This window comes from Notechis scutatus, chromosome 8, assembly GCF_049901735.1.
Source record: "Notechis scutatus isolate UNSWTSFEM ecotype Mainland chromosome 8, rNotScu1.2, whole genome shotgun sequence".
In the NCBI taxonomy this organism is placed as follows: Eukaryota; Metazoa; Chordata; class Lepidosauria; order Squamata; family Elapidae; genus Notechis; species Notechis scutatus.
In genome coordinates this window covers 21,976,706-21,994,845 of record NC_142016.1, presented here as the reverse complement: position 1 = coordinate 21,994,845, position 18,140 = coordinate 21,976,706, and the positions used below count along the sequence as shown (strand labels likewise).

General features: G+C 41.2%; 1 protein-coding gene across 1 annotated transcript; it reads left to right on the top strand.

Annotated features, from left to right (window-relative positions):
* The first annotated feature begins 7,240 nt into the window (after positions 1-7,240).
* RPS19 (ribosomal protein S19) lies at positions 7,241-17,626 on the top strand. Its single transcript, XM_026681407.2, has 6 exons — positions 7,241-7,370; positions 9,033-9,103; positions 10,588-10,688; positions 13,420-13,603; positions 14,453-14,507; positions 17,559-17,626. The coding sequence occupies exons 2-6, from the start codon at positions 9,033-9,035 to the stop codon at positions 17,583-17,585; spliced, it is 438 nt and encodes a 145-aa protein (XP_026537192.1). The 5' UTR covers positions 7,241-7,370; the 3' UTR covers positions 17,586-17,626.
* Positions 17,627-18,140: the final 514 nt, after the last annotated feature.

The window sequence follows — 18,140 nt, the reverse complement described above, 5'->3', positions numbered from 1 at the left end:
ATTTTACCTACCTTGGTAAGGCTGAGTCAACCTTGAACCTGGTGGGATTCGAACTGCCAAATTGCAGGCAGCCAGCAGTCAGCAGAAGTTGCCTGCAGTACTGCACTCTAACCACTCCACCCCCACGGCTCAAAATGGGGAATTCTGTACAGGTAGTCCTTGATTTCCGATGACAATGGAGCCCAACATTTCTGTTGCTAAGTGTGACATTTGTTAAGTGAGTTTCGCTCCATGTTTCAACCTTTCTTTCTTTATTGTTGAATCACTGCAGTTGTTAAATTAGTAACACAGTTGTTAAGTGAATGCGGCTTCCCCATTGCCTTTGCTTTGGGAAAACGTCGCAAAAGATGATCACACGACCCCGGAGGCACTGCAACCATCGTAAATACAAGCCAGTTGCCAAGCATCTGAATTTTGATCCCATGACCATGGGGACTCTGCAAAGGTCATAAGTATGAAGAATGGTCATGTCACTTTTTTCAATGCCACTGTAACTTTGGTCACTAAATGAACTGTTGTAAGCTGAGGACTACCTGTATGTGTTTATGTGCATGATATCCTAGAGGAGATGGGACGCAGTGGATCAGTGGCTAAGATGCTGAGCTTGTCAATCAGAAAGGTCTGCAGTTCGTCGGTTCGAATCCCTAGCGCCATGTAATGGAGCGAGCTCCCATTCCTTGTCCCAGCTTCTAGCAATTTGAAAGCATGTAAAAATGCAAGTAGAAAAATAGGGACCCACTTTGGTGGGAAGGGAACAGCGTTCTGGGCGCCTTCGAAGGCATTTAGTCATGCCGGCCACATGACCACGGAGACGCCTTCGGACAGCGCTGGCTCTTCGGCTTTGTAACGGAGATGAGCACCGCCCTCTAGAGCTGGAAACGACTTGCACAGATGTGTGAGGGGAACCTTTACCTTTTTATCCTAGAGGAGAGCATGCTGGGTGAAATGTTGAACAAAAGCACTTCTGATAGGGAGTGACAATGCACCACAACACGTGTTTTATAAGTGCCGTCCTAGTTATCTATCCAAGACAACATTAATCTTGAAAAAGCCGAGGTCGATAATCTGCATTCTTAATTAATCAATAGGATGATGATCTGAGATTTTATATTAGTTTTTGGTGGACAAAGCATTCAGGATCTGTACCTTTTGCAATGCACAATGGGAGCCCACCATACAAGAAAGGGCAAAATGTGAAATCGTGGGAAGATCAAAGAATTAAATTAATTCTGGTTTTCCCCATCCTTGTTCTCACTGATTGGCAGCATCTGATGGGAACAGAGAAACTCAGAATGTAATACTCAACTTCAATTTGTTTTACAACGTTATTTCTCAGCAGAAATGAGGACAAGACGTAGAACAGCCTAAAATATTTGCAGAATTCAATGACAATTGAAAAGAGACAGATCAGCAATCCCTTGAAAGCCCAATTAAGCCTGAAAAATATTTATCTGTTTCATTCATTAGAAACAATTACATTGACCAATTAATTAAATGAAAACAAATAACAATAAGGTACATCAGATCCAAATCATTTTTGCTTATATGGTATAATATCTTTTAACTGTTGCTAGCCAGATGAATTCTGACCTTATTTCTCTGGAGGTCAAGCTATAAATTATGTTAAATATGTGGCTGCTGTATAGCTAGCAGATAGACCCACTGGACTAATACAGATATTGCCTGTTCCTCTCTTGAAAAAAAACAAACAAAAGCAAGATTTATAAGCAATAGATCAATCTAGTGCTGATTAAATTTTTTGGGAAAGGCTTGCTCTCTTGACCTTAGGATGGCCCAACAAAAGAAGACACCGTAAGTGATTGGTACTTCTCCTAATTCTTAGGGAAGCAATCAACTTATGCTGATTGACCAATTGCTTAATGACTGATTGAAGTTACAACAACCCCCCCAAAAAAGTTACTTATAACTCATTTTCGAAGTTTGAATAGCTGGTCATGTGACCCTTCAACATGATCACATGACTGTACTTGGGGTATAGCCTGCCATGTATGCCCCTTTGCGGTGTCCCATGGTCATTTGACTGCAACTGATAATGGTTTTTCTGGAAACTGGAAATTTTACTTCTGGGAAAAAGCTCCCCATAGTGACCAATGGGTTTGCGTAATGACTGTGGCCTTCGCTTAATGATCGAGGCATTCGGGTCAGCGGGTTGACTTAATGACAGTGACAAAAAGGGTAAAATTGGGCACAAGCACATCATGACTCACTCATTTAATGATTGTCACAACTTAGGACCGTAACTGCGGGCTCAATGACGGTCGTAATTCGAGGACAACTTGTACACAGAGCAACGGCAAAAAAAGGAAGAGAATGTATGAGAACATTTAACCAGTGGAACATTTAACCAGGGTGGGATACAAAATAAACACAGTCACAAAAACAGGTGAAGCCCCTTTTATTCATTCAATTTGCTTCAAAGCTCCAAATATCCTTGACTGGAGACAAAATACTTCCCCACAAGCAGTTACAAAAAGGAGGAAATGCCATTTAAACTAAAGATGCCCACAAATTATAAAGAGTCTAAACAACCAAACCACACTGAAGCAATTAAGGGAATCAGGCAAGATAAAGGCTTGAAGACATCCACAGATATCGGAACACACATTGGGAAGGATGCCAAACTCAGAGAGGAACAACAAACTAGAGATATTTCCATGCTTTGTTTCCAGCACTGGCCCATACGCATGTCTGTCCCTTTAACCAGTTGTCACAGCTGCAGCCCATGAAGAGGATCAAGGCCCTTTCCTCCCCCGTAGACCACGCCATTCACGTCTCTCCCTTATTCTTTCCTCCCTGCATGCCCTAGGATGGAGAGGGGATATGGGCCTGGGTCCTCCTCTGACCGCCCAGCCGGCCTCTGCCCTTCCCCAGCCTCCTCCACAACCTCCGGAGCCACACTTCCATTCCCTGCTGGCTCTTCCTCCTCTCCCTCGGAGTCAGTCTCCAACAGGGGCATGACAGTTGGCCTCCAGAAATTGTGGGTGTTCCATCACTGGAGGTTTTGAAGAAGAAATTGGACAGCCATTTGTTTGAAATGATACAGGGTTTCCTGCTCGAGCAGGGGGTTGGACTAGACAACCTCTAAGGTCCCTTCAGTTATTCAGTTATTCTGAATAGCCCTGATGTCCGTTGATGCTAGCTCTGAATAAGCTAATGAGGACAAAATAGCCCCACTTTTCTAATGATGCAGAATGGATAATTTGGCTACCCCTCCTTTCCCCCTTTCTCTCTATGTGCTTTGTTGGCTTCTGGGTGTCGTCAGCTGAATGCAATAGACCGAGGCCCACTTAAGACAGCAAAGGGAAAATTGCTTCCACCCACAAAGCAATTATTGAAAACGAGGGAGTTGAACTGCACAAAGCTATTGAATATTGCGACATTAAGCCACATAATGGACATCAGTGAATGTCGATAAGCCCATTATTTAAACAAAGGTGGTAGCTTGGCCCCTATTTTTAAACCCTTAAATAAAGAGATGAAATTGATTTGGTTTAAAATTCAGTGCAATAAATTTTATTGTTATCTTGGGGAGGGAAGGAAGGAGGGAGGGAGGGAGGGAGGGAGGGAGGGAGGGAAGGAAGGAAGGAAGGAAGGAAGGAAGGAAGGAAGGAAGGAAGGAAGGGGAAATTAGTGTCAGAAAACATGGGTTTGAGTTATTGATCTCTCGTTCTTATAATGTTCCGGATACCCAACAACTTTCATTCTACAGATAATTTACCTCCTGGGTTCTCAGCTTGTGATGTTGCTCTCCGTATTAACTTTCCACCAACAGAGACTGCGTGCCCCCCCGCCCCAGGGCTAACTAGCAGGCGTAAATCAATAATGGAACTTTAGCTGGCAAGATTTGCCTATTGATTCCCATCTGTTGCAGCTGTCCTTAATGAAGCTGGTTCCAGGCAGTTGCTAGGAAAAGCCATCCATCCTCAGCACTTCCATTTCAGCCTCAATAGCATTGGATACTTCTGGCAGCAGGTAATTCATGGGGCCTTTTAGATAATTCAACCACTCCAATTTCTAACTTTCCAGTCTTGGAACGGGGTGTTTACATATGACAGGGCAGCTTACTCCAAGATCTTCTGCTTCGTGAAACAATCCAAATGGGGCTCACATCCTTTCTCCACCAGAGGTGGTATTCAGCAGGTTCTGACCAGTTCTGGAGAACCGGTAGCAGAAATGTTGAGTTGTTTGGAGAACTGGCAAATACCGCCTTTGACTGGCCCCGCCCCCATCTATTCTCCGCCTCCTGAGTCCCAGCTGATTGGTTGGATCTTCTTTGGTTGCCCTGCACAGGAAAACAGAGCTGGAAAGCAGGTTAGTGGGGAGGGGAGGGAATGGGGATTTGGCAGTATCCTTCCCCCAGGAGCGGGGAGGAAATGCGGATTTTGCAGTATCCTTCCCCTGCCATGCCCACCAAAGCCACGCCCACCAAGCCACACCACGCCCACCAAGCCACGTCCACAGAACCGGTAGTAAAATTTTTTGAATCCCACTACTGCTCTCCAAAAATTTTTACTATCGGTTCTGTGGGGGTGGCTTGATGGGCGTGGCAGGGGAAGGATACTGTAAAACAGGGGTGTCCAACCTTGGCAACTTTAAGATTTGTGGACTTCAACTCCCAGAATTCCTCAGCCAGCAAAGCTGGCTGAGGAATTCTGGGAATTGAAGTCCACAAGTCTTAAAGTTGCCAAGGTTGGACACCCCTGCTGTAAAATCTCCAGTCAGAGGTGGGATTTGCCGGTTCTCCGAACTACTCAAAATTTCCGCTACTGATTCTCCAGAACCGGTCAGAACCTGCTGAATACCACCTCTGCTCTCTACCCCACTGAAGTGAATATTCACTGCACTATTGTTGGAAACAACTCAAAACCAACAAAAGAAATGTGGATCGTTGAAAACAAAGATAATTTATTTTAAAAAAAATAGACGGTTTGCAAAATGCTGGTGACCTTTCAGAACCTCGACAAGCAGGTTCAAATCAAAAGCCACACCTCTGAATTCCAAAACATACTTTATATACAGTTTCATCTCGTCACCCAAGTTCCTTTCTTCTTGAGACTCGTTCCCTCCCAAGTTCAAGCTCATTGGATATGCTGCCCTCAGGTGTTGCAGCTAATCCCAGGAGGTCTCTAGGGAGAATTATCTCCTCCCCTTATGTTCTCATCCGTACCCCTCAGTACCTCTTATTTTGGCTGCCCACGTGGCATCTTTCCTTAATTTTGAGGAATGTAGCATCTCTCATCAGGGCCTCTTTCTAACTTCTGAAGATACAATTTTAAAAGCTCATCATATACTACCCTGTTTCTCCAACAATACGGCCACCCCCAATAGGAAGTCCCAGCATGTTTTATAGGCATGAAATGAAATTAACCCCCTCCCTCCCAAATTAAGGCCTATATTAAAACATGCGAAATGGGGGGGAATGGTGGGGGGGCTTGCCGTTAGGAAGTACTTTTGTTGCACACCCGGATATGGTGCTGCCTGCGTTGACCCCGATACGAAGTGCCCCACCAACGCCGAGGTCAACATCCAAGCTGTCACCGCCCGCCCGCCCGCCTGAAGATGCAAGGGGGGGAATTAAGTCACCCCCGAAAAGACGACCTAGCCATTTTTTCGGGGCTCAAAAAAAAATAAGACCCGGCCTTATTATATGAGAAACACGGTACCATTTTTCCAAAGAGATTATAACAACTCCCCCAAAAAAAAACCATAATATCAAAATATAAAAGGCATCATAATACATAAGATAAAAATATAAAAAGGCATAACAATGGAAAAACAAAGCATGTATATACAGGGAGATGTATTTCATTTGATAACAGATTAACAGAATTGGAAGGGACTGTGCAACCCCCATTTGTGAAACCTTTAAGTGACTTATATAACATTTTATTTTTGAATTTCCTCATTTCTTACACTATTCAGACACCAATGCCTGACTTCATGGGTACAGGTAGTCCTCAACTTACAACAGTTCGTTTGGTGACTGTTCATAGTTACAAAGGCACTGAAAAAAACTGTCGCATGACCATTTTTCAGAGTTATGACTTTTGCAGCACCCCCATGTGATCAAAATTCAGACGCTTGGCAATGGGTTCATACTTATGACCATTGCTATGTCCCAAAATCACGTGATCCACTTTGGAGACCTTCTGACAAGCAAAGTCAATGGGGAAAACCCCCTGGAAAGATGGCAAATGGCAGTCACGTGCCCTTGAGAGGCCGCAACCTTGACAAATACATGCATGCTTGCTATGTGTGCAAATTTTAATCATACGACGCATGATGCTGCAATGGTGATAAGTCACTTTTTTCACTGTCATAAAACTTCAGTTGCTAAGAGAATGGTTGTTTAAGTCAAGGACTACCTGTAATTCATAGAACCCCTAGAAGAAGGCATGACACTCCATGGTTTAGGATATATATACCGTTTAATAGTGCTTTGCAGCCCACTCTAAGCTGTTTACAGAGTCAGCAATCATACTTCAGGAACTTTAACATTACAGAATGTTAAAACCTTTAACATTACCTTTACATTACCTTTACTGAAAAAAAGGTAACATTACATTAACAAAACCTTTAACATTACATTACATTAACAAAACCTTTAACATTACAGAACTTCAGCAACCATAGATACCATTGCTTAAAAAAGGAAGATCAAGGGAATGCCAATGCAGTTAGCAAACAGAACTGAGACACGGATAGAATAGTACAAGGGTCTTCAAACTTGGCAAGTTTAAGACTGGTGGACTTCAACTCCCAGAATTCTTGAGCTAACATGACTGGAGGAGGAATTCTGGGAGTTGAAGTCCACAAGTCTTAAAGCTGGCAAGTTGGAAGACACCTGGAATAGTGTAACAGTTGGAAGGGCCCTTGGAGATCTTCCAGTCCAACCCCCTGCTTAGGCAGGAAACCCTATACATATACCAGATTTGAAGACATTTCTTCTTTTGAAAGAAAGTCCAGTTGCCTCCTGAAAAAGCACCTTTGGGACAATCATGACCCGGATGACTGAGAATGGTCAGAATCACCACCTACTGACTTATATATACCATTATCACGATTAGGAAAACAAGAAAGAAGAAGAAGAAAAAAGTGAAACGACTTCCGCCCTTCGATGGGCAAATTGCCTCAGCACCTTCCGGCTTCGCGAACTGTTCTCGTCGTTTGGCGGGAAGTCGCGCGATGCCTGCCACTTCCCTCCCTCCGGGTAACGATTGGGCGAGGCCCAAGTCTCGCAGATGTCCATTGGTCGAGGCAAACCTCGCGACGCTTGGAGCCCTGCGAGGAGCGGGTGGGGAGCCCCGTGCGTTCTTTTTCCTGCCCGGTAGCGCTGAGGCGGCAACACGGTGAGCGGGGTGGCGGATCGTGGGGAAGCAGGCCCGGATCCCGACTGAGCCCGGCGGGGCCGCCTTCCCTAATTTTTCCCGGTGCTGTGGCCTAGCCTCCCTTAGATCTGGCTTGCCGGGCAAGGCCAGGCCATGTGGCGGCGTGGGAGGGAAGCGACTCTCGTGGAACAAGCGGGTGGACGCTCGGAAAGGGACAAAATATATGCGGGGAGACAAGAATAAAAACCATTCTTTGACTGGATTAATTGTACATGAGTTATATTTTATTACGTTTCAGCGTAGCTGCAAGGAAAAGATGTGCATATTCATATTTTTATATATTAGAAATTTTAATATTATTGATACTCATTAAAAAACCATGTTTAACATATTAAATATCACCACTGTCCCTATTGGTTATTTTATTTAATTTTTACTATATAAAGAAAGAGCAACAGATTCAGTGTATATAAAGAGCGTGTTGGTTATTTCATTGAAGCATTTGCTTAGAAGAAAAAATGGCATTTATATCTATTTATAGTAGTATTACATGCCTGGATCCTTAAAAAGTTAACAAAACAAGGCCCTCTCAGTGAAAGGGAGCTTGTAGGCAGAAGCTGTGAAGACAAAAAAAATATTAAAATCCAGTGTTTAATTTAATTTAAGTATCTTATAAAACACCCCTAAAGGATCTGTTAATAGAATACAATTCTTTATCGGCCAAGGAATTTGTCCTGGTGCAAATGCTGTCAGTGTACATAAAAGAAAAGACATTCCTCAGGAGTCAAGAATCATCAGGTACAGCACTTAATAGTCATAGGGTACAATAAGCAATCAAATCATACTAGGAAACAGTCAATAAAAATAATAAGTTTTATATTTCTGATTAAATGTATATTTCTGATTAAAAAGTTGTAGAAGAGATACTTCCAGAAATTGAGGGACCTGGAGAATCTAACAATCACCACCATATTTTATGATGCAGTACTTTGCTTTCCTTTGGGAAGGAACAGGAATAGATATGATTTTTGATAGTGGTGACAGTATGATCTGCTATAAAGAAAAAAATCCTGTTCTATAGTAATTCTGTAGATACTAAATACTGATACCAGATACTAAAACTAATAATATCCGCCATTATTGCAGATACTAAAACATACCATGATCCTTGCCTGTAAGCTCACAGTGTAATAGAAGTCAGATAAGTAATTGTTCTATTTATTAACTCCAATAATGGCAATTGTGGGATTCAGGATTATGAACATTGAGTACTGCAATCCTTGGTCACCTGTCCAAAATACTTGTCCCTTTTTCTCTGAAGGCAGTCGCCTCAAAGTGGGATTTCTGGAAAAAACAAATGTATATTCCTTTTCTGAACGTTAGATGGGACAATATGGGTTTTCTCCTGCCATGGAATCTGCTGGCAGTGGAGCTGTCTATTTTTGCTTGACTGCTCCAATAGTTATTACTTGTATATTGTTTATTGGGAGTGCTTTATTCCTGTGGCCGGGAGTCCTTAGGAATTATAATGATAATTTTTTATGAACAGGTAATAAATGAATAAATAATGTGAAGAGGGGTGCTCTCCTGGCCTCTCAGCAGTGGTGGTTCAACTCCCAGAAGTATGAAACTATTATTAATTTTTTAAAATTGGTGAGATTACATATTTTTCCCCCTCTGCAGATGCCTGGAGTAACTGTAAAAGATGTCAACCAGCAGGAGTTTGTACGGGCCCTTGCAGCCTTCCTCAAAAAGTAAGTTGTGTGAAAAATTAATTAGCACATATAAATTGGACTTTTGATGTAGTGAGTTGTATTTTCCCAAAAGGTAGTAGTACTCTTTTCTTTCTATAAAGCATTCTTGATTAGCATATTTTAATGGTTTTTTGACGGAAAACACATAAAGACAGAAATGTTCTTTGCAGTAGTAATATTTCAGGAAATAAAGGTGGGTGTTAAAAACTATGATTCCTGTAAATCCAGGCAGGAAATGAATAGGGATTTAAAAACACCATATTATTTCGGTTGTCTAATAATAAGATAAATGGTTTGAAGAAAACTATATATCTTATCACTGGAATCAGCTTTATTAGTGGTAAAAAGTACTTCCAACTAATCATGCCAGAATGGAGTTGGTGTGCAAATGGAAATTTGTGTCCCATTAAGATGCTGTGGGTTTAGTGAAAGGATTATGTTCCATATTTCTACCTTTATTTCCAAATAAATTAGTTTTTTATAAATTTGGTATTCTAAACAAAAACTTCATTAGGGATTGTGTAGGAATGTGTCCAATATGAAAATTTTTCATAACTCCCAACATGACATATCGTTCCCTCTGTTCAGTGGCCACTGTCAGTTCTCAGCAAAGCATATTTTATAGCATATATCTGCCTCCCCCCCACCTTCCAATCTCCCCACAGCCTATATTCCTTGCTGCTTAATTGCCATTGCTGACACTCCTGGCATTTTCTTGCCCTTTCTCTCCCATCAGTGCTTCTTCCCAGAACAGTTCATGTTTCAGTCTAGAAGTTGAAATTGAGCCCTGTTTCATTTAGGTTTCTGGACCAAACGCATGCTTCATTTTAGAGATGAACCACTAGAACCTAGCAGTTTTGTGTGTGGAATAATTCATGTTTTATATGTAGAATAGTTCATGCACAAACTGTTTTGCACTCCTCTAATATACTGATAACTGCCCTAAGTACTTTCTGGATAATAACATGGGTACAAATCCATATATATGTGTGAATCAGTTATTTGAGTGTTTAATAAACAGCAATGCAGTAAGATTTATAGTTAAACTGGTATTTAAACAAAAGTGTCTTCTAATTTTTAAAAAACTGGGGTACCTAGTGTGTGCTGCCATTGGTATTTCAGACCACAAAGTGTTGTTTATAACTCTTGATTGGTGAGGGTGGCAGGTGCCATACAAATTAAGTAATTCAAATTCTCAAAAATCCCATCTTAGAACACGACTGTTTTCTTCCAAGTAGTACTTTGTAGCTTCAATGCATCTGTGCTTCAGCCTTTTCCCTTTGAATTATTTCATGAATATATTTGGATTAATTTAGTTGCCTAAATTTTAAGACACTTATTGCAACCCTTTAAAGCAGTCTGCTGCAGTCATTTCCCAAAAAAGAGTCGGCTGCTTGAAAGAGTTACAGCGTTGTATTTGCATCCCATTTGTGTCTAAGAAGCAATTTGCAGTCCTCATAACTGATACTTCAATTGTTTTGCAGGTCAGGTAAACTAAAGGTACCTGAATGGGTGGACACAGTCAAACTAGCCAAGCACAAAGAATTGGCTCCATACGATGAGAACTGGTTTTATACCAGAGCTGGTAAGGAATGGAATAATTTCAGTGCTGTCCTAATTGTAATTTTTCTAAAGTATGTTCTTTAGGTAAGAAGGGACAAGATGACTATTGTTTTATTGAAATTACCTATAGGTAGATATTGCAATGTGCTTTTTGTTGGGCAATGCTGGCTCAAGAATTCTGGGAGTTGAAGTCCACAGGTCATAAAGTTGCCCACCCTGCATTAGTACCTATGGATGAAAATAAGTGCATCCTCCTAAAAAGCTTAACAGTGGGAGGGGAAGAGCAGTAGACTGAGAGATGAAAATAGGCAAATGTAGTAAACATTCATGGCTTAGTTTCAATAGCTGGTTAACATGCAAACAGGCCATACTGTAATTTGTTTGGTTTTGACTAAGGGTGGTATGCACATTAGCTATTGCAGATTTTAAAATAAGGTTTGTTTGCTTAGTATTTTGTATGGACCTGGGGTAGAGAGTCTTGTTCAAAATTCTATGAGGGAGATGAGTGTTTTCAAAATTTGATAAATAATACTGCCTTTTCTTGTTTTGTCTATGTGAACTGCCCAGTGTCTATGTGGGTGGCTATAAATAAAATCAAAGTAAACCATGATTGTGGTCAAAATCATGGCTTATTGCAATTTAATATATCAATTGTCCTATTAAAATGAATCAGTGCTATTTGCACTAATGCTGGGGAGAGTTTCTGAGGCTATTTGAGGGATGATGCTCGTTTTTGTGTGTTCCAGCCTTGACTCCTGGTAGTTGCCTTTGGACGAATCCCTGCAGTTTTCTTGGCAAAATTTTCAGAAGTAGTTTGCCATTGTCTTTTCTCTAAGCCCGAGAGACAGTGTGAGTGGCCCAAGGTCACCCAGCAGCCTTTGTGCCTAAGACTGGATTAGAATTTAAGATCTGGTTTTTAGCTGGTGCATTAGTCATTATACCAAACTGGCTTTAGTGTTAGCCTTCCTTGTGTTAAGCAACAGCATTGAATTACATACTGTTGCTAGAGTAAGTCTATAGATAATGGGTTTTGAAGAAACTTTGCTGGACAGAATGCTACAATTCCTGCTTTTCTAATCCAGCCTCTGATATCCTTGGAATTGTCTTTTTTGCCTCTGCTTTCTGATGACACTGCAGGGTCCGAAAGAACTCTTTACTGTCGGAGAAGGACGTGTCTTTTGGGATAACAGACATTCCTCTATGTCACCTTCACAACTGCCCTGTTTAGGCCCCGGTCTGTGCGTGTCCTAGGAGGGATGTACAATGAAAAGAACAGAATCCTTTCTCATTTTCCCACGAAATAACCACCAGCACCAACATATACATGAGATAGTGGCTGCAGCTTTTCCGTAAACCCTCTATGGTTTGCTAGCAATTGGAGACTTTGCTAATGTTATCAATCAAGAAGATAATTGACTTCTCTGCCCATCATTATAAAGCATTTATATCTTGGGGACCAATCAGAAGCACAGATGCTTCACTGCCCAGCTCTTTAATATGACGGCTCATTAAAAGCCTCGGTTAATTCTAAAATATCTTTTGTGGCTTGTTTTTCTGTCAGCCCTCTAATCTATTACAAATTGCTGCTAGATGCTTTGGACAATCACCATCCGCTCCTGGCCCGTATGGAAATCATTCCTCCAACAGGCCTCAAATCCTTTGCATTTGATTTGCTTGCCTATAAAACAGCGGATGCAACCAACCGCTTGGCTGTCTACCAATAGCCTCTTCTTGTCTTTGGCTGCCTCCATCTCGCCCTGCGCAAGATGGCTTTTTTCGTGACTTCAGTTGGTGGGAGAGCCCTGGAGATGCTCTTCGTGGAGACCTTGATCTATTATTTCACAGGGGACTAAAATGCCCTCCTCGCATCTGTTTGTATTCATAGTAAATGGCAGCTAACCAATATTCTTGCGTTTTCAAATGGCAAACTGCTGTGGCAAGAGTTTTGTAGATGCCCTGAAGTCTGAGCCTTGCTTCTCCCTTCCACTGTTGCTGTCAGGATGGCTGATCCGCCTGTTAAACTTGCTCTTGTCACTGCTCTAGTGAAATGTAAGGGAGGGAAGTAGGTTTCTGATTTGCAGGAATATAGCCTCAGGGTTCCTCGTTTTGCCTGGGCCTGTGGAGTAGCCTCAAAGGAGAAGGCAGGCGGTGCGTAGAAAAGCTGCCTGCCGATGAAATGGCAGCTATTCCGTTTCTGCAGAACCCAGTTCCAGGTGAACATTGAGGGTTTTAATGCAGTTTGCTTGTTTGTCTCCAAGCGATGCCGTGCTGATACTTCTTTAGTTAGAGGCGGCATTGGGCTGGAAGCAGTGGAGGGTGCTGTGCTCGTTAATTTTAATTACTTTCATTGGGGCCTTTCATTGAAGGAGGATAATTTACTTGGGCATGCAACATCTTGGTGTAAATTGAAAGTTCTTGTCTTCAACCTTCAGTATGAGGAGATGGGCCTGGCTGTTTTAAAGATGTCATTTGGGCATGGCGTGATTCACGTTAATAGATTTGTCCAGGGTGGTTATTTTGGGGGTGTGTGGGAACCCTCAAAAAAAAAAAAAAAAGGCGCTGGCAAACCACTTGTGAATTGTTACCAAGAAAACTACTTGTGAGCAGTCAAATTTGATTCTTTAAGGAAGAGGTAAGATACTTCTGAGTCCTGTAAAATTTTGGAAACTTGCTCCGTCTTTCTCGTGCCAGAAGGCTGTGGTTGAAATGACCACTTAGAAGGGTCATAAAGAGATGGTTTCTTTTGTTTGCAGCATCCACAGCCCGTCACCTTTATCTTCGGGGTGGTGCTGGAGTCGGCTCCATGACCAAGATCTATGGGGGGCGCCAGCGCAATGGTGTGATGCCCAGTCACTTCAGCCGAGGTTCCAAAAGTGTTGCCAGGAGGGTGCTCCAGGCTTTGGAAGGGCTCAAAATGGTGGAGAAGGACCAGGATGGGTGAGTTTCCTACCAGATGCAGAGAACGTGGAAGCCTAAGGAAATACACGTGTATTGTGGCAGGCTCACAGAAGCACAATTGTGGACAACACATTGGATACAGTATGTGGGAATCTGATTATAAAGGCCATACTGGAATCTCTGTGTTCAGAGGCAACGTGACTTTGAATCTATATTGCTGGACAGCTATAGAAGTCTTTTGTCTTCATGGCCGACATGAGGCAAACAATATTGGGAGTATTATGGCCAAGTCCAGAAATAATCCTTCCCTATGACATGAGCATATTTTCCTGTGTGGTAGAATGTCTTTGAACGCTGATACTATTGGTTGCATTGCCTGCGTGGGTGTTTGGACAATGATCTTTCATTCAAATATGCTCCATCTTAACGAACAGGGGCAAGATTGTTGTGGGATTCTGTGGTACTTCTGTATTGTTGAACTATAGCTTCCTGTGTTCTCCGCTGGCTATAATTGGCGAAGGTTACAATTAAGCAACATCTATATGGCTTCTGTTTTCCCCTGAGTAGTGTTAAAGCCTTGGGAAACTTCCAAAATTCCTATGCGGTATGAAAAAACTACTCCTTGAAGAAGGATTTTAATTTAGGATTGCACAGAAATGGCAATGCGAAGATAAATAGCATGTTTTGCAAAAATAGTCATGTGATAATACATCAGCTTTAATATTTTCTTAGCGGGTGTTGGGTGCAGGACCACATGTTTTGAATGACCTCTTCTGAATTGTGATCTTTGCACTGATATATTACTTATAACCAAAAACAGGAACGATCAGTGTGCGTTAGTAGCTTAATTTTAAAAGAGGCTGATCTTTGTCACTGGTTTCGTTTCAGAGGTCGCAAGCTTACTCCTCAGGGACAGAGAGATCTGGACAGGATTGCTGGACAGGTAAAGTCTCCAATTGCATAAGGAGAAATTGGACCAAGAGGCTTGGGGTTACTGCATCAGTGTCAGGTTTAATCTTGCCCCTTAGAAGTGACGGCTTTCTTGTGGCATTTAAAATGGCCACCTGGCAACTTAAACTAGCCATCTTTCCCTTCTCCCTCCTTAAAAATAACAAAATAGCCTAATCATTAATGGGCAGACTGGATAAAATATATCTATTCTTTTCAGATAATGGACTGATGTTGCATTCTCATTAATGACAATTATGCATTGATCGTATTCTACAAATGACTTCATTATGTAAATAATGTGAATTGTCATGGTTGAATAATCTCCTATTTAAGAGGCGTTCATTAATAAGCATGCCTCCTGTTAATCTTTTAAAATGAGTTTTCACTTATATTGGAAGTACCAGGTTAAATCAGGTGCCTTTGATGTGGTAAATTTTAACTTAGGAAATCCTTCATTTAGGCACAAGTGTGGATAGATTGTTTTTAAAAAGCAACAAAGAAATGGACACAAAAGAAAAAACAGCAAAGGGGGAAAGCGCAAAACAACACAACTAGAATTGTATGAAGGCTTCTTATACATGTCCCCATCTATGTAAATTGTTACACTGCAATGTTAGTGGAGGATGATCATGTTTCATTGTAATCGTCCATACATAAATCTGTCGTTTTAAAGCAACTCATTCATATGTTGCAAGAAATATCAGGCCTTCAGTCCACTGAATAACAGGCCATGAGTCTAGTTTGGTGAAAAGAAGGACTGGTGTGTGTGTGTGTGTGTGTGACATAGCAGTGTTCCAATATCTATGAGGCTGCCACAAAGAAGAGGGAGTCAAGCTATTCTTCATAGCATTTGAAGGCAGGACAAATGAGTGGAAACTAATCAAGGAGAGAAGCAGCCTGGAACTTAAAAGAGAAATTTCCTGATAGTTAGAGCAATTAATCAGTGGAACAGCTTGCCTTCAGAAGTTGTGGGTGCTCCAACACCGGAGGTTTTTAAGAAGAGATTGAACAATGCATAATTGTCATTAATGAGAATGCGACATCAGTCCATTCTCTGAAAAGAACAGATATATTTTATCCATTTGTCTGAAATACTATAGGAGCTGGGGTAGAAGACCTCCAAGGTCCCTTCCAACTCTGTTCTTATCCTGTTATTAATTGTGATGATCTAATGTACATGTGATCATTACATACATGCTTCTAGTATAGGTACATAAAGTTGCAGGTTTTGCATCATGACAAAAAGTGGCTTTTAACCCTTGACCTGTTTTTTTTTTTCCTTCCCTTATTGCAATGCTTAGCAGGGATCTAGGGTGAAAGATCCCTGTATTTTTGATTTAGCTGAGGCAGGAGATGAGGATAAAAGGAAGAATTCTCTAAATTAACCTTGTTATATTTTCTCATTCACCTTGATTTAAAGCAGGGACTTAGGCTACTTTAGTATTCATCAGGTTTTTTTTTTTTTTTTTTTTGGTATATACATTCTATAGAGGGTTTTTTTTTTTAAAAAAAAAAATCAGATCAGATAGGATGACTGGAACTCACAGGAAGTAAAAAATCAATAACACTTGAAAGGCAGCAGATTGCCTCCCTCCCTCCCAGGGAAAGATCTTCACTTCCTAAAGAATCGGACAGCCTTGCTTTTAAAGGTTTGCAAGCAAAAGCAAAATTGATAATAAATGAGAGTTGGAATCAGCAACTTGTAGGAGTGTTTCCGAGCAGCCTTTTTGCTGGGGCCTAAATGAACCCCTAAAGACCCCATTCTATGAATCTCATTAGAAAGAGCTGCATATTGCATCACCGCTTGGCTCTTAAAACTTGTACTTGATCATCTACCCCACCCATAAAACTCTTTTAACAGCCCCATCGCCGTTAGCTAAAGTGCTGAGGTGATTGCATGTTAACTAGCTCTGTGTACTGTACAATGTACTGTTGTTGAGTTATTTCTTAACACATTATTCCCATTACGATTGCCTGGAGCATGTCCAACAAACACCAGAAAGACCGTGCATCTCTCACGCTTAACAGGTTTTTCTCACTGCTAACTGTTGAGCTAAAAATTTGAATCGAGTCAAATACCTTGACGCTTTCTTGATCACCCCTGAGAATAACTGTAGCAGCCCGTATAAAGAAGATCTGTGGTGGGTTCCTTTAGTCGACATGACAAATGAGCATTTGCAGGAAGGAAAGGATGCTATGTGTCCTAAGAAAGCTTGCCTTTCTCTCCAGCAACAAAAGATTTCACCAGTGACTCCAAAGATTGACATCAGATCAACATCAAGTAAATAATATTCCAATTGAGGAATTGCCAGACAAATCAATAGTAAACAGCCTCACCCAAAAGAACCTCTTAAGACCAACCCCACCAATACTGACAGGACAAGTCCCCAGAATATAAACTGACAGCAAACTGCACTCCTTACTAGCACTGATGATGTTACCTAGTTTGGGTAATGAAATATCTGCAGGAAAACGGCTAAGCTCAGAGAGCACCAAGGACCCTTCAACACAAAGCCAGAATATAGTTTGGCTCATCATGGCTTGTTCAACGAAGAACACGATTCAAATTCTTGCTTTGAGCTAGGTGTCAGTTCAGTCAAATGTGTAACCAGTATGCAGTTAGTCTCTTTTCCCTGCCTTGATAAATTGTATTGGATGCTGGTTGGTGATGACCAGCTGGCTGAGGAATTCTGGGAGTTGAAGTCCACAAGTCTTAAAGTTGCCAAGGTTGGACACCCCTGCCTTAAAGTGTTCTCGGCCTGTGACAGCACATTTTTCTATTTTCTCAGCAGTAAATTGCCTGAATGCAGTGTTTGTGACCTTTTTGTCAAACTTAAATCGAAAGCAAGGAGACATAAAAACCAGATTGGGATTAAAGCATTCATGCTATGGGTGCCTGATATTTGAATTAAGGCGGTGTTCTTAAATGGGGGAAACTGTTCTCTGAATACTGGAAAGACGTGCACATGTTTTTATATTTGTTCATAAATCATTTGAATATGTAAATACATTTACAATAGCTTTCCCCCCCCTTCTTTCCTAGGTGGCAGCTGCGAATAAGAAACATTAACATGGAGTTCAGTTTAAAAATAAAGTTCTTTATTTACTGAAGCTGGATGTTTTCTGTTTTGACTATTTATCCTCATCCCTTACTAACCCTATCATTTTTTTTTTATAATTAAGGTGTAATTATAAATGGCCTTCCTCTGTTCACATATTTATTTGGCACCACAAGGACAAGAAACCTTGAATTCAGAATATATCCTATGAATCATCCGTATTTACACAAACAATTGTAGCTTTAAACGAGTGTTTTACTGCTCTTTAAAATAATTGCCTCCTTGGTAACCTGTGAGCTGAGCACACTTTTGTGCCACAATCTTTAATTGGCAGATTAACAGATAAATTGTTTGCCAGGCAATCTTTAAGTGAAGAGGGCAAAATCTAATTGGAACTCTGGCTTAAAAGATTTCTGTTTTTAAGGGCTACTTTCAGAAAGGCCTGGAAAATAAAGCCAGTCTTTCTGCACTCAAAACAAGGCAGGTCAATATTTTTCTTCCATCTTGCAGATCCCAACATTGATCAGGAATCTGAAAACTTGTAACTTTTTAGTTGAAAATCCTAT

Bases quoted from the DNA above. Each gene is read 5' to 3' on its own strand.
- RPS19 (XM_026681407.2), top strand. From the start codon at position 9,033: ATGCCTGGAGTAACTGTAAAAGATGTCAACCAGCAGGAGTTTGTACGG. The intron at 10,689-13,419 runs GTAAGGAATGGA...TTTTGTTTGCAG, and splicing joins CTGGTTTTATACCAGAGCTG to CATCCACAGCCCGTCACCTT. The intron at 14,508-17,558 runs GTAAAGTCTCCA...CTTCTTTCCTAG, and splicing joins TGGACAGGATTGCTGGACAG to GTGGCAGCTGCGAATAAGAA.